Here is a 15,669-nt window from a genome sequence, read left to right as displayed (position 1 = left end):
GAAATTGAGCAATTGCCATGCATCACGCATTTTATCCTGGTGTGTCAGTCTTTGAAAGTAAATAGCTTTAGTTCCCCTAGAAAACACTCATTTCAAAGGCTTTATCAGTATGCTTGAGTCTCAGGAAGACTGAATAAAAAACCCTCAGAGGAAACATTTTTCTGTCGAATCTCATCTACGAGCCAAAGTGAGCCTTCATGCAAGTAAACAGAGGTAAACACTGAAAAGCCAAAAGGTTTCTATTTTCCATACAAAATAAATAAATAAATAAATAAAAAGACAATAATTTTAAATCTGGGTGTTTTTTTGTTGTTTTTTTGTTGTTTTCAATATAAACTGCAGAGCTATACAGTTAGTGACCCGATTATTCCAAAAGGTCTGAGTTTTCTGAAAAAATATAAATGTGTTACTAAGAAGATTTTCTGCACGATTAATATTAAAAACATGAAAAGCAGATTGAATTTATCTGTATGTAGGCATTATAGACCTCAGAAAAGGGAAATTATTTAGAGGGTGGTAGAACTGTAATTGCAATCTCAACACAAAAGATATTGAGGAATGAAACAAGCTCTATCTGACAAAATGAAAATTTGGAAGTTAATCAAATGCCATCTTAGCCAGCCTGTTCTGCTGATATGTGTATCTGAAATTTCCAATTTGTTGTTGCTATTCATTACTAAAAGTACAATTCAGTTTTATAATCTCATTTAGAAAGAGTAAGTTGTGTTCCAAACCAATAAACAGAGAATCAAAAGTCTAAATTCTGCTCCTATTTGCAGTGTTATGCTGATCCTCTGTCAGGTAGAAGTCGATGACACACTGTTTGCAGACAATAATGTAACATTGAATACAAAATTTTCTTTTGCAATTTTTAATTTAAAAGATGTTGAAATCCTCATAAAACAAAAATGTTGTTCACTTCACATCCAAATAAGCATTATGCAGGAAAAAAATGTGTTTACATTATGAGTAGACCTTTGTGGAGACAGAAGTCGGTTCTTGTGTGTCACTTCTGACTTGGGTATATGATTCTGTGAAAATACCAAGAAAATGCTGTTGTATGACCAGCATTCATTGTCCTTTCCATCTGGATCTCATTCCTAACACAGATTTTCTATGTTTTTTTATATCTGAGGTTTTGTGGTACCTCTGTTATTTCATAGTAACTACCTTCAGCTCCTTCTGACAGTGAGATCTGCTCTCCATTCCTTGTCTACTACAATTTGCTTTTACCTCTGTCCTCTTTACGTTAGCTAAAATTGCTGCCTCAGATAACTCAAAAATCTTCTGCTGATTGGATAGGGCATTCTTGAACTCATATCCACGACTGAGCACAATTTCTTCTTCCTGCATGGGTGCACTTTGTTTTTTGACACCTGTCTAAGATCTAAATTGGCAGTACTGGGAACGTTTAGCAATTATTTTCTGTGTAATTAATTTGAGGAAGTTTTAGTACTTCATAAGTTTCTACATGCGTATAACAAAAAGAAATACTGCAGAAAGTGTAGACATATATAGTGATTGTCCTCAACGTACAAGTTGTAGCAGTTCCTTTGTACACTAAAATGTGTATTCAAACCTGCCTTTGGCATTGGTGCTAATCGGAACGCCACCTCAAATATGTAAATTTCTGCTCCTCACATCAAGCGAAAGTTAAATCAGTAAGAATTAATTCTTCTGTGTTTTGACAGCACTGTGCATCCTAAAGCTATCCTTTTGAAGCATTCAGCATAATCAAGATTAGGACTTAGATGTTTCACACAGAACAAGCCAAATCTCAAGAAGCAGAAAAATATTAGTGGTTTCAAGTCATATGGAATTTGCTCTAAATATCCAATTGTGTGAAGAACAGTGGAATATTTCCCCCTTTCTACACTTGTCACTGGATCCCCAGCAGAGGCTGATTTGCTCTCAGTGCACACAAGTACAAACTGAGGGAACTCTTCACAATTTGATGAAGAACTTACTGCATTTGGTTTGGTTATCATATTCTTCCCAGTCTTCCATTATACCACCAGGAGAAAACATGCGAAAAAGTGGTGATCATTGGGAGCACGGTTTCATCCTGAAAGGCTTGGCGAAGCCTTGCAGTTTATTCGGAGTAAAAACTTTGGGGCAGTAGTCACCACTTTCAATCTTTTCTACTTCCTCTTCCTTGGAGATCCTGCAGCCTACTTCACACTCTACAGAAAGTCCAATGCCTCCAGCTTCAGATCCTTCCCAGTGTCACAAGAAACTGTGCTGCTGGTCCCTGTGTCTTCTCCCACAGATATAAGAGACCTTGTAGAGGAAAATGGCTGCCAAAACACCCCCCCCCCCCCCGCCCCGCCCCCCAATAAATAAATAAATAAATAAATAAATAAATAAATAAATAAATAATTGAGGAGTGGATCCAAACCCAGAGAGTGAAGTGCAATGGACAGATCCACTTCTTTTCATTCTTCTTGCTTCCCTAATAGCCTCACTCAACAAAGCTCTGGGCAACTCCCATAGAAAGTCAGTCCTTCAGCCTTCACATCTGACCTATATCAAAACTGCAGCGTGTCCTCATTGGTACTCTCAAAATAGTAGATCCTGTCTCCACCACTAAACCCAACAATATTCATCATAAATCTGCCCACATTACAGATAACTGAGAAGGAAAAACTATATTGGTCAAAGGGAAAAATGAGTATTCAGTAAAACTTCTCATTCTTCCTGCTGATTTTTATAAAGCAAGCAAGTGAAATAGAGCATTTTAATACAAAGGACAGAAATATGTTTTCACTGCTGAGTAAAGCAGTCATTCTCTGATGTACTCACAAAAGTACTGACACTTCAAAGCAATTAAACTGTTCACTGAGCAGAAAAAATGATTCTGTAGTGTTTTCAGCAATTAAAGTACAATTGACAGAGTACAAAAGAAAATGATTAGGTTTCATCATCTGAAGGAAGGTTTAAAGAAGGTGTAACTGTTTTCTTCAATTATTCTTTATTAATATTTGGGAAACTGTAATTCCATCCATTTGTTATATGCAGTGAGTATTCTATCATTAGCTCATTATAAAAAAACAAAATTGATTTAGGGTCATAACTTTGTCTGCCAGGCTTTACACAGAACTCTTACAAATGACAGTAGCATGTTCATATTCTCTGCTAGCATACACTACACTGAGCTTTTACTCTTCATACAAAGGAGTTATACTAAATCACCTTTACTTAATTATTGAGATTTTATACTTTGACTGAGGGGACAGGAGTTCTTTCAAATGAACAAATGACCAGGTGTCAAAGCAAAAGGTAACACAAAGTTAAGTTTCTTTGCTAAGTCCTGTTTATAGCTTGTGGGTTTCTATTCATGATGATGAAAGCTGTGTAAAAGCCAGTAGATGGGCATGATCCAAGGATACCCTACAAACATAAATTACTGTTTCTTGCAGTCAATACAAGTTGTCTGCTTAACAGAAAGGGAGGATACTGTCTTGAGTTAGATCAAGCAAACAAATAGAACGGCAATTCGTTCCACTGCTTTCTAGCTAGCAGTAATCAGTACATTCTGATTTTTCTCATTTTAGGAAACAGTCTGGACTAATAAATATTATCAATGATTCGAGGTTAAAGAAAAAACTCTTCTGCAAGCAGATTCAGTTTTTCTCCTCCGTGACTGACCAGATTTACTCTTCGTAATCAGAAAGATATTATAAGGGATGAAGCACAAGACACCATCCTAGATAAAATAAGAGACCCATCTGAGGTCCTGAATCCAGTGTTCTTAGCTGTATACATGGCAGTGTAGATGAGACCAACAGATACAAGCAAAGCAATTGCACAACAATTGCACTATGAACAGTGGTAGGAGGAAGGCCAGTGATGTGAGTGACAGGAAAGTGCAGCAGTGACTGCTTAAAAATATACATTTTTTGAGACAAACATCTTGCATATAGTTTGTTGGATGCTGTTATTTTATATAATTTTGTGGGGTAAATCCTACTGTAAATTCTTTAACATTCATATTCTGTGGGATATTCCTCTAAACATTTTCTCAGTGTTCTTCAAGGGAAAACATTAATCTTGAGCGACTTCTGTGTCATTTAGTCGAGGTTCATGTCTTATACTCTCTCCCAAGGACATATACAGAATTTTTATGCTCAAGTAGTAAGATTTATACACATACATTTAGGTGTGGAAGAAGATTATGGTAAAGTCCGTCACACATCACCAATAAACCCAACTAGAAGGAAAACAGAGATTTATGGGGAACAAGGAACATTCCCCCTATTGTTTACCTTTATTTTTTTTCTCAGAACTGCAAGGGAGAAAAAATAAACTGGAGCAAGAAAAATGCTGACCTCTGTCTGAGCCCAGTCTGCAGAGTTCAAAAGTCATACCTCCCATAGAGAAACAGAGACCACCTGACTAAGCTCAGGAAAGCCAGCAGCATCTGCTTGGCTGCAGTGCAGTAGTCAGCATTAGTACTTCCAGCATTATGGGAAAAGTGGGGAGACAGTGGCCTATCCAGTTTGGAAAAAAAAATAAAAAAATTTAAAAAATTAAAAATTTTAAAATGGTGTCTTTACCAGAAATTGAGTTTACCTCCTAATTAAATGCTTTCAGGAGAAAGACAGAGTGCAAACTATTCCTATTATGTTGTACTTGGTGACAATGAACCACAGAACATAGAGGGAATTAGCACCTAGCAGGTGATCTGATGGCCCGGCTCTCTCCCCAACTAGTAGAGCATTCCTAAAGATCTACAAATTTACAGCAGGGAATTATCTGGGCAAAAATTATTTGTGACAATACCATTAGACCTTCAAAAGGCAATATGTAAACTCCCCTAGATTTCTGTTGAATTTTACCTGATTTTATTGCAATTTTTACTCTGTTATTTTTAGTGATGATATTTGGAGCCCATTAAGTAGAACAGCATTTATATTTAGTCAGGTCTTTAATATTTAATGTGGGCTTTCTGGAGTTACATATATGGTGGCAGTGCAAAGTTAAAATTAATTGGATCTAGTATTGTTAGTGTCTGGTGAAAATGCTGGAAGGATCAAACTGGAACTGTACTAACAGTAGCAATTGCATTTCTGGAAGTATGAAATACGGTGTTGTGCCTAAGAGTGCTTTCAATAGTTCATGCTGAAAAAGCCAATCACACAGAGAGAAAAGCAGCAGAAATAATTTCAGGTGGAAAATGAACCCATAAATATTCTGTAACCCATCTCCAGCTTTTTTCAGATATTATGATGGCAATTAGGACCGTATATATTGGGTGTTTTGTTTCTTTTATATCATGTACAGCTGCCAGGACTGCCTGTTCTGTTGGGTTATTCAGTTCATAAAATGCACTATGTTCAAATCACGCTTTTATAAGTGGTTTTCTACCAGAACTGCATTAAATGAAAACCACACTGCTGTATTAAATGTAATTCAGTTCATCCTTGTTGTGTCAGGATGTTTTTTATATATGTAACAGGAAGGAAATGGAAAGCTTAAAAAAAATATTAGTCATCATGAGATTCTTTTAATATCATCAGCACTACCATAAAGCCAGCTGATAAATTGCACACCATTCAGAAGAAAGAAGTAGAAAGAAATTAGTATTATATTATATCACATTAATCATAGCCATGGGTTTGCTGTCATTCTATGGAAAATAAAACTTGACTCTTTCAGATTTTAAAGTTTCTTCTCAGCCTTTAGGGTCATCTGCTTCAAGAGGCAAGTAACTAGCCAGTGAGCTGAGAGAAGAATATAGGATTTGGGGATTGTGGGGTTGGTCAATTTTTATCATCATTTCTAAATGACAGTAAAGCAGCATTGATGAGTTGGATCCAGATGGTTAGTGGTAACACTTCACAATAGCAACTTAATGAAGCTTTTTAGTGCTGGTGACAGGTAAATGCTTGAAAGGTTTATGTCATGAAGAAGTTCCAGTAAATAATTTGAAAATCTGTCTTTCTTCTTACTTGCATAATTATTGCTTTTCATAATAGCATAACGGCAGAGCAAAGTATAGGTGACAAAATGGTGAGAAAAGAGGAACTCTGTCTGGAGCTGCTAGGATGTGCAGTGAAACTGCAGGCTTTTTCTTTCTTCTTGTGAGATGAATAGCTACTTAACAACCATTAGTCTTCTCAGAGACTTGGGATTTAACATGCTTTCTTGATGTACTCAGTTTGTACAGATATCAGCAGCGAAAATTAGAGAGAAAGCAAGATTTTGCTCTCTGTGCAAGCAGAGAGTAACAGTTTTGGAGTGTTTTGACTGGAAGAGGAAAGTTCTAGGATCTCTCACATGGGCTTTCACCCTAGCTACCTGTGAAGGGTGAAACCAGAGTTCTGTCACTGTCTTTGCAATAGGTGGGAAATCTGATGATTGACTCTTACAAAGGGAAAGAGACCAGCTCTAATGTTAATTTCACTTAAAAAAAAAAAAAAAAAAAAAAAAAAAAAAGAACCAATCCATTTCTATTAACATTTTCTACTGTGAATTTTCCAAACTGAGATGACTGGCAAAGTGTTGTCAGTTTTTTTGTACGCAGGTGGAGTTGGTGTATCTGGAGCGTACCCCTGAGGCATCACTGAATGCCTTGCTGAAGCTGGTGGTATTAACAGACTTACGCCAGGACACATGTTTTTAGATGGGATCTACTTCCCTGGCTGAAAGAGGCTCCAAAGCCTCACTGATGTTGGATTTTTGCTACTTCACAGCGTGGCTGGCAAAACAAAAGAAATTAAGGGACATGAAATTAAAGTCTAGAACATGTATATTGTAATAATAATAAAGTAGGCTACATTAATGGAAAGTCACTGAGGAAAGATTCATCAACCTAGTAACAATAAGTGTTGCTGAAAGCACACACAATTTAAATGGTGTGGAATGAGGTATAAAAACAGTGTGAGGGAACCAAAGCAAAGAATCTTGCAAGCAATTTATTTAGGCTGAATGTTATTATGCAAATAAAGCATTTCACTGCAAAGCAGCTAAGATGCATTCTTTACTGTTTGCTGCTAAAAAAGAAAGTATCCAGTGGTTATTCACAGAGCTTTACTGAGGAGAAGTGTGGTGATAGGACAGGGGAAAATGGTTTCATGCTCAAAGAGAGTAGATTTGGGTTGGATATATGGAAAAAAGCTTTTATAGTGAGGGGTGTGAGGCAGTGGAACTGTTTGCCCAGAGAAGTGGTGGATGTTCCATCCCTGGAGACATTCAAGGTCTGGCTGGATGGGGCTCTGAGCAGCCTGATCTAGCTATGCTGCCCCTGTTCATTGCAGGGGAGTTGGACTGAATGACCTATAAAGGCCCCTTCCAGCTCTAACGGTTCTAAGACTCTATGATTCTGTGAATCTCGTTTGATTTACTGTGGTTATTTTGGCCATGCCCTCTGACTCAGAACTGCTGCCCAGTCTTGGTTCTCTGATAGATTCTGGTATTGGATTGGTTTGTGACAAAAAAAATCACATCATAGTGTTCTTCCCTCTTTTCCATGGTTGTCTCATTTCCTTCTGAGGCTCTGCTGGAAGAAACTGTGTGTCTTCAAACTAATGAAAACATTTCTCACTTCTCAGTTTCTACAGATCAAGTGACGAGATGCCACGTGTGAACCCCCTGAAGGCTGAGAAGAGAAACTCTGACTTCCCCACAGAAAATTGTGAACTGCGGTTTCTTACTGGCTAGTAACACCTCTGATTCAATTTGTATGAAAATTAATTACTTATTAAAATGGACATTACTGTTCAAATATTAGAAATTCCATTTCTTATATGTTCTAAGCTGTACAATTGTCAGATTTTTATGGTTTAGATTGTAAATGTGTTTATCTCTGGCTAATTATTGGTATTATTTTTTTAATTTTGATGTCTTAAAAGCCAATGTACTGTATCATAATAATATGAAGGACATATTTAACAGGTGTGGGAAACACTGTATACAAATGTATATTTCTAAAAGCTATTTTTATGATTAGCATGTTTTACCATATTTAGAGTCAGGTGTTATCGCACTTCCTTGTTTACAGCTTAATTCAAAGATCATTATAATTAGTGTCACACTTAAAAACATTGTATGGTATTTTCCATTATTTTATTTATTGTATTTGTCATCTTAAATAATCATTTTTACTAACAGGGTTAGCTGCTCAAAAGTAAAAATGTCAAAATATGAAAGCAATCTTTGATAAACTGTAAATTGGATCCTTTTGTTAATCCCTTTCTTCAGATAAGCTCTCTGTGCTGCCACGCACTGTGCAGTTGTTGCCGCAGTATCTGCATGTCTCTAAAGGCAGTTTCTTGCTGCCGTATGGGAAGTTTACTTGACAGTCAGTCTCCTTCCTAGCCAGGTAAATTACCTATGCTGACAATATTTGAGAGCCTGAGGTGGCTTACTGATTATTTCTTTGTTTCATTTCCTGGCAGCAGTCTGTCCACTCCCAGACCCCAAAAGCCCTCCTAAAAGCCTGAAGCTGGAATAATTAATTATTACAGGTGTCCTAGGGGTAGTAGCATAGAATTTCTTAATAAATCATATTTCCTTTCAAACAGAATGGGTGCATTGTTTCTTTTCTGTTACTAAGATATAAAGAGTATCCAAAGCACATCTGCTATAGATACAAGTTCTTATCTAAGGAGGGTATTGACCCATTAACCATCTGAAAGCTAGGCCTCCTTAGTGCTGCAGATGACATGAAAAAAGGAAGAGATGTTGATTTACATCCACATGTGAGATATACACCTACAGAAAGAGACATGGCTTTGAAGTGATTGTAGGAGAAAAAAATAATAAAAATAAAAATAAAAAAATTAAAGCAACAGCCTTCCATAAGTGAGAGACATGAATGTAATATCTTAACCAGTCAAATGGAGATTAGATGCAGTTTTATAGCAGTGCAGAGAACATCAACCCTAACTTTTATCATAGAATCATCAAATCATAGAATGTCCTGGGTTGACAAGGACCACAATGATCATGTAGTTTCGAACCCCCCTGCTATGTGCAGGGTCACCAACCACCAGACCAGGCTGCCCAGAACCACATCCAGCCTGGCCTTGAATGCCTCCATGGATGGGGCATCCACAGCCTCTTTGGGCAACCTGTTCTAGTGCATCTCCACCTTCTGTGTAAAAATTTTCCTCCTAATATCTAACCTAAACCTCCCCTGTCACAGTTTACAACCATTCCCACTTGTCCTATCCCTATCCACCCTTGTAAGCAGCAATTGACCCTCCTGTTCATGTGGTCCCTTCAAGTATTGGAAGGCCACAATGAGGTACCCCCGGAGCCTTTTCTTCTCTAAGGTAACCTGTTGCCATACTGTTTGATATCCAACTCCGCACAGAGGAACCTTTACCATGCTCTAATAATCATTCTCTACAGGCTAAAAGAAAGATAAAAACAAAAGCATTGAACAGGCTCTTTAACAGATCAGACATTCAGTATCTGTAAAAAAACCTGTTGTTTCTGTGATGATAGGCTCACAGCTAAAAATTAGGGTCATAATAGTATAATTAGCTACATCTGAGCAATAGCAATTTCAGCCTCAGAATCTGTCAAGGGTGACAGTTCCGGAAAAGGAAGAAAATATTACTTCTGTCTAAGAGAAATGTTAGCACAAATGGTGGATGAAAAACTTAAAATGAGCCAGCAGTGTGCTCTTGCAGTTTGGAAAGCAAATGGTATCCTGGGCTCCATCAGAAGAGGGTGGCCAGCAGGGAGATTGAGGTGATTGTCCCTTTCTACTCTGCTCTTGTGAGGCCTCATCTGGAGTACTGTGTCCAGGTATGGAGCCTTCAGTACAAAAAAGACATAGAGCTCTTGGAACAGGTCCAGAGGAGGTCAACTAAGATGATCAGAGGGCTGGAGCACTTCCCCTGTGAAGACAGGCTGAGGGAGCTGGGCTTGTTCAGCCTGGAGAAGAGAAGACTGTGGGGTGACCTAATTGCAGACTTTCAGTACCTAAAGGGAGCCTATAAACAATAGGGGAGTCAACTCTTTGAAAGGGTAGGTAACGGCAGGACAAGGGGAAATGGTTTTAAGTTGAAGGAGGTAAGGTTTAGGAAGTTCTCTACTATGAGTGGTGAGGTGCTGGAACAGGCTGCCCAGGGAGGCTGTGAATGCCCTGTCCCTGGAGGTGTTCCAGGCCAGGTTGGATGGGGCCCTGGGCAACCTGGTGTAGTTTAAATGTGGAGGTGGTGGCCCTGCCTTGTGGCAGGGAGATGGAGGTTCACTATCATTGAGGTCCCTCCCAATCCGGGCCATTCTCTGATTCTATGATTCTGTGAAACTGAAGGGTAAAATATTTCTCTTCTTTCTCCACTATTTCTCCATATATGTGGTCATCTTTAATGGCCAAAATGCAACCAGAATTGTCATTTAGGGATCACTGTCTTTGGCTGGTAGTTAAAATAAGTCCAAATCTTTGCATCTCCATGGACATTTGCCCATTTAAAAAACCGCTGACTCTGAAAGATGTAGAATGTCATCCAAACAGACCAGCTCTTTCACATGTGGGAAACTGCTAGGTGTATCTTCTCTTTACTACCTCCATTCTAAATGACATAATATTCACCAAGAACCACTATGATTTTTAAAAACATCTTCCCATCAGTATCTTAAGACCATATATTCAAAGAAATTATTTCACAGGCTTAATATCAACCCTTCTTCACACCACAGTTTAAGTCACCTTTGATAAGGTCATGAGACATTGCTTCATTTGCAAGCCAGAAGCTTCTTGTGCCATGCAGTCTATTACTAGCAAGGTTTCTTAACAGCATGTTTGCTTCACTGCAGAGGATGCTGGTAGCTTCAGTAGAGCTTGATAGTTCTATACCTATGTATGCAGTACATTCAGTGTTGTCTGCAATCAAAACATGAACATATTTTTGGTCAGTTTTGTTAGTTGTGTGGGTTTTTTTTCATTTTGTGTTTTTGTTTTAAGATTGTTCATCACTTGCAATGTGGAAGAACAGGAAACATAAAGGATCTTGTCAAGTAGTTTGGCTAGTCAGCAGTCATAAGATGAGTAGTCCTGAATTAAACTAATTCATTTTCAACAAAGACTTACATCCTCTGTGTACTTCGAATATTTGTTTCAAGCCTGTGCAGCTGCATGATGGAAAATATTTACTAAAAAAAGCTTTAAAATTTGGATCAATCAATTAAAAATATTTTTACTTTTGTAAACTCTTGTATTACATCCTGTCAATGTCCCTGTTAGTTTTGTATGCAGATCCACTTTTAGTTCTGAAAAATCATTGTAATCAAACTATGTAGATAATAGCTACAATATTGTAAGCAGTCACGTTTTTAATCAACACCACTGCAAGTCAAAACTAAAGCATTTGGGGTTTGCCCCTGTCGAGCAGATTAATGTTTCATTACAGTTTTCTTTAAAATGCTGTAACATAATTTTTACATGTCTGTAAATAAATATTTTATCTGATTTATGCACTAACTCAGCTTTGTAATTTTTCCTGCTAACATCTGATACTAAAAAATTCTCCGGGCCAAACATATTTCTCTCATGGAAATATACTGTTTGGAGTTTTGTGAGATTATGTTTCCACACATTTTTTCACAGCTTTCCAGAGCAGAACCAACAAGAGAAGAAATCCATAGTAACAAGCTATGTAAATAGAAAGAGACAAATGTGATAAACACTTCTATATTTTTAATAGTTTGAGAAACTTCAAGAGTATTCCTATGTTGAAAGACATCTGAGAAGAGATGTGACTATTTTCCTGAAAAAAAGTGAGTCTTTTGTAAAAAAAGCTGTTGTCTTTTGTATTGTGTCCTCTATGAGTACTGCACTGAACACTAGGTTTCACCCAGTGTGTAGTAACAGGCAAATAAATGCCTAGACATTTATTTCCTTGGCTCTATACAATACACCTTTCACTGATACACTCCTTCAGATTTGCTGGGTTTGCCACCACACATTGCAGTACTTGTGGTCAATGTATGAATTGTCATTTTACAAAACTGTGCATTGAACACTATTATTTAGTGGAGCTGGCCTCAGAGAGCAAGTGTTGTGTCACATCTCAGGAAGACAAAAGTGTTTTTTTACAGCAAGATATATAAAATCAATTGGGATGATTTCAAGGATGAGCAACCTCTCAGATTTTGGTACTTCTTCATTTACATGAAGATTTTTCAGAAACAAATTGCACATATGTCCTGGTTTCAGCTGGAACAGAGTTTTCTTTTGCCCTCATAGTGTCTGGTATGTTACTGTGTTTTGGCTCTGGAAGAAAAACGATGTTCATAACACAGCCGTGTTTTAGGTGTTGCTGACAGTGCTGCACAGGGCTAAGGATGCTTCAACTTCTTAGCTTCTCATACTGTCCTGCCAGTGAGGGACTGAGGGGGCACGTAGAGCTGGATGTGACAGAACCAGCACAGCTGACCTGAGGGATATTTCACACCATATGATATCATGCAAAACAATTTTGAAAACCATGGGGAGTTGGCTGTAGGCAGTCACTGCTCAGGGACTGGCAGTGCAGCATTCAGCAGGTGATGACCAATTGTGTTGTGCATCATTTGTTTTGTAAATATATATTCTATTATCATCATTACTATTATTATTCTCCATTTATTTTCCTTGTCTGTCTTAGAAAATGGTTTATATCTCAGCCCACTAGTTGTACTTTGTTGTGTTTTTTTTAAAATCCCAATTCTCTCCACTGTCCCATTTGGTGGGGGTGGGGAGTGAAAAAATGACTGTGGGGTGCTTATCTGCCTTCCAGGTTAAACCTCAACAACGTCCCACGTGTTCTTAGCAGTAGGTCAACAAGATGGAAAAAACAGTAATTTAGAAGCGCTACCAGTTCAAATGTGGCTTCTTCTAAACAGTTTCTCCCTGTCTGTCTTTGGAGGATCCAAGTCACATCACAGTATAGCAAGATATCAGCAGAAAATATTGGCACTAAGAAAAATAGTAAAAATTACTACTTGTGGAAGTGCATGTGGGCAGCCATGTAGAGAAATGGCACTGATGGCTGTTCTATCTAACTTCAGATACTAACTTCAAGAAGAGAAGGTCTGTGAAACTCCATGCAGTGCAGAGCACAAAGAGAACAAATCTGCTGCTTACTCAAGTGAACAAAGGACCCAAGCAGACGTCACATTTCCTGCAGCTTCCTCAGACATCACTTCTCAAAGGTGCCTTTAAATAGGGGACAAGTTCATGCTGTTTTTCCCCTCAGCTTCATCCCCATTTTGTGTGTGGTTTGCCTCATCTGTCAAATCATGAAGTTTTTCAGAGAAGAATGTAGTACGGTGATTTCCTCCTTGAAAAGAGCATAAGTGAGTGGAAACACACCATCCTTGGGTAGACATGACAAACAGACCTTCAGGAGATGCTTTTCCATCCCCTCTGCCCCAGGAAAACTCCTTGAGGGATGTGAACCCTCACTGTTCTCAGTCAATGAGTCAGGTGGCAACAGGCTGAGTATTGAGGACTAAAACTCTTACAGAACCTATAAGCTCTTCTTTAAAAATATATTTGCATGCAGATCTCAAGCAGTCACAGAAGAAGTGTGATTCCTTTCCTTGCTATAGACAGGAACTCAGGGTCATGGAGAGGCTGTCTAGCTGGCTTGCAAGATTTTTCTGTAGGTGACAGAAAGAATCATAGAGAATTACCAGAAACCCAACCTGGTAAAACAGATTTAAAGACTTTGATAATACAGTAGGTCATATCTTCTCATTTATTTATAGATAGAGATCTAAAACTAAATGTTCCACATCATGCTGGGTATGAATTTTTACTTTTGTGAATTATCAGCTTTGTAATGGAGATTAAGTCACAAATAACACTTCGCTTTCCAGCAAAATGCTCCAGTCAAGGTTGTTCCAAGCTGACAATGTGTTAACCAGATTTTGAATCAAAATAGTGTGTGAAAGCAAAATTATGTAATCTTTCCAGGATAAGGTGGTACTGTGTATTTCATTTGCCACTTACAATTAAATTTTAGTCATTTCCATAATAATGCAGATGAAAGTTTAGAAAGTCACAAAGGTACTCAGTAGAAAATATAGAAATGCATAATATTAAGAATGCACCATTTTGAGACTTGTTTTTCCAGTACTGCTGAGAAAAACAAGCCAAAATTTGCCATGGAGAAGAATAGGGTTTAGTTACTGTAAACTGTTATAACTAAGAAAGGATCATGCTACTGTGACATTTCCTCTTTGGAAAATATCTCTACGTTCATATTCCTCACAGATACTTTTTAATTCAAATAAATGCTTGCTGAAGTATTAATTTTTGTATATTTGCTCTTGTATTTTAGTCACACTAACATATATGTTAATAAATAATGAACTTCAAGTCACTTGAGGACAGAAATATCTCAGACAGTTTTCAGCCTAGAGTCATGATGAAATTGGTTCATTTTTTGTCAACATTCTGTGTGCATGGTTCCACACATTTCAAAGCCAAAAGGAAGCATTATGATAATATGGTCACTAGCATAACCCAGAATACAGAATTCCTCCTAGTTATTCTTGCAAAGCAAAAAATTAATCTACTCTGTTCATCTGTAACATTAAAAGCTCTTATGATTTCAGAAATAACTTTTAGATCCTTTATCACCAAGCTCTACACTTTACAGCATTTGTTTTTAATGAATCTGTGGGACAAAGTCTTTAATTTGAACTTAAAATCGATTGGTTCAAACCAGAAGCAGCTGAAAACCCCATGGGAAGGCGGGCTGAAAAAAACAAGAACAGTTACACAGAATAATGGAGACCACTGAAAAGATCCTTGAGAGTGTAAAGATCTGAGCCAACAAAGCTTACATTGCAGCCAATGCTGACCCTTCATCAGCTGTGACCTAAAGCCCTACAATTGTGCAAGTACCACACAGTCACATATACACCTTTCCTCTCCTGGATTTGGTTGGAATAGAGTTAATTTTCTTCAGACAATATGATGGTATAATGCTGTGTTTTGAATTTAGGAGGAAAATAGTGATGATAGCACACTGATGTCGTTAGTTGTTACTGAGCAGTGCTTAGAAAAATAAGTCATTGTATAACTGCTCACACTGCTCTTCCAGTGAAGAGGCTCAGGATGCCCAAGGGACTGGGAGGGGACAAAACCTGGACAGCTGACCCAAACTGGCCAAAGGGATATCCCATACCATGTGACAACATCCTAAATGATAAAAAAAGGGAGATGGATAGGGAGGCTGCTGCTTGGAACTGGCTGGGCATCAGTGAATGGATGGTGAAAAACTGTCCCACACATCCCTTTCCTTGTATATACATATATATGTATGAGTATTATTTTCCTCTCCCCTTTTTGTACTATTATTTAACTGTCTTTATCTCAATTCACAAGATTTTTCAGAATCCGGTTTTTCCCATCCCTCTGAGGTAGCAGCTATGTGGTGCTGAGCTGCCTGCTGAGTTAAACAATAACCCCTACACCACTTTACAGAAGCAGGCATGTTTGCCCCAGCTTGCACTTCACACTGTGCCCCATTGCACTCCTGGTGCTAGTGTTACCACATGTGCTGCCAGCTCGGGAGTTTCAGCCAGCCAAAATGTAGAGGACGGACAGAAGTTTCTCCGTACCTACTAGTCTAGATGTGCCTCGGTAGCACACATGTCTGGACCAAGATGCAGAGGTCTTTTACCACCCCAGCTATCCTATAAGGTTGTGATTCAATTTTA

The 15,669-nt window shown here is 38.1% G+C and overlaps 1 protein-coding gene across 6 annotated transcripts in view; it reads left to right on the top strand.

Annotated features, from left to right (window-relative positions):
• RALYL (RALY RNA binding protein like) overlaps positions 1–11,470 on the top strand; it is a 359,319-nt gene extending 347,849 nt beyond the window's left edge. For 3 of the 6 annotated variants that reach the window (XM_072327242.1, XM_072327248.1, XM_072327249.1), the window contains one exon: positions 7,554–11,468. In XM_072327242.1, the coding sequence (XP_072183343.1) occupies positions 7,554–7,571 (18 nt within the window). In that variant the 3' untranslated portion in view covers positions 7,572–11,468. Of the gene's footprint in view, positions 1–7,553 lie in introns of all 6 variants that reach the window. The other 3 variants (XM_072327245.1, XM_072327247.1, XM_072327241.1) reach the window with 2 other exon arrangements.
• Positions 11,471–15,669: the final 4,199 nt, after the last annotated feature.

This window comes from Excalfactoria chinensis, chromosome 2 (assembly GCF_039878825.1).
Source record: "Excalfactoria chinensis isolate bCotChi1 chromosome 2, bCotChi1.hap2, whole genome shotgun sequence".
In the NCBI taxonomy this organism is placed as follows: Eukaryota; Metazoa; Chordata; class Aves; order Galliformes; family Phasianidae; genus Excalfactoria; species Excalfactoria chinensis.
Note: the sequence above shows the minus strand (reverse complement) of the source record. Positions and strands in the feature narration are given on the sequence as shown.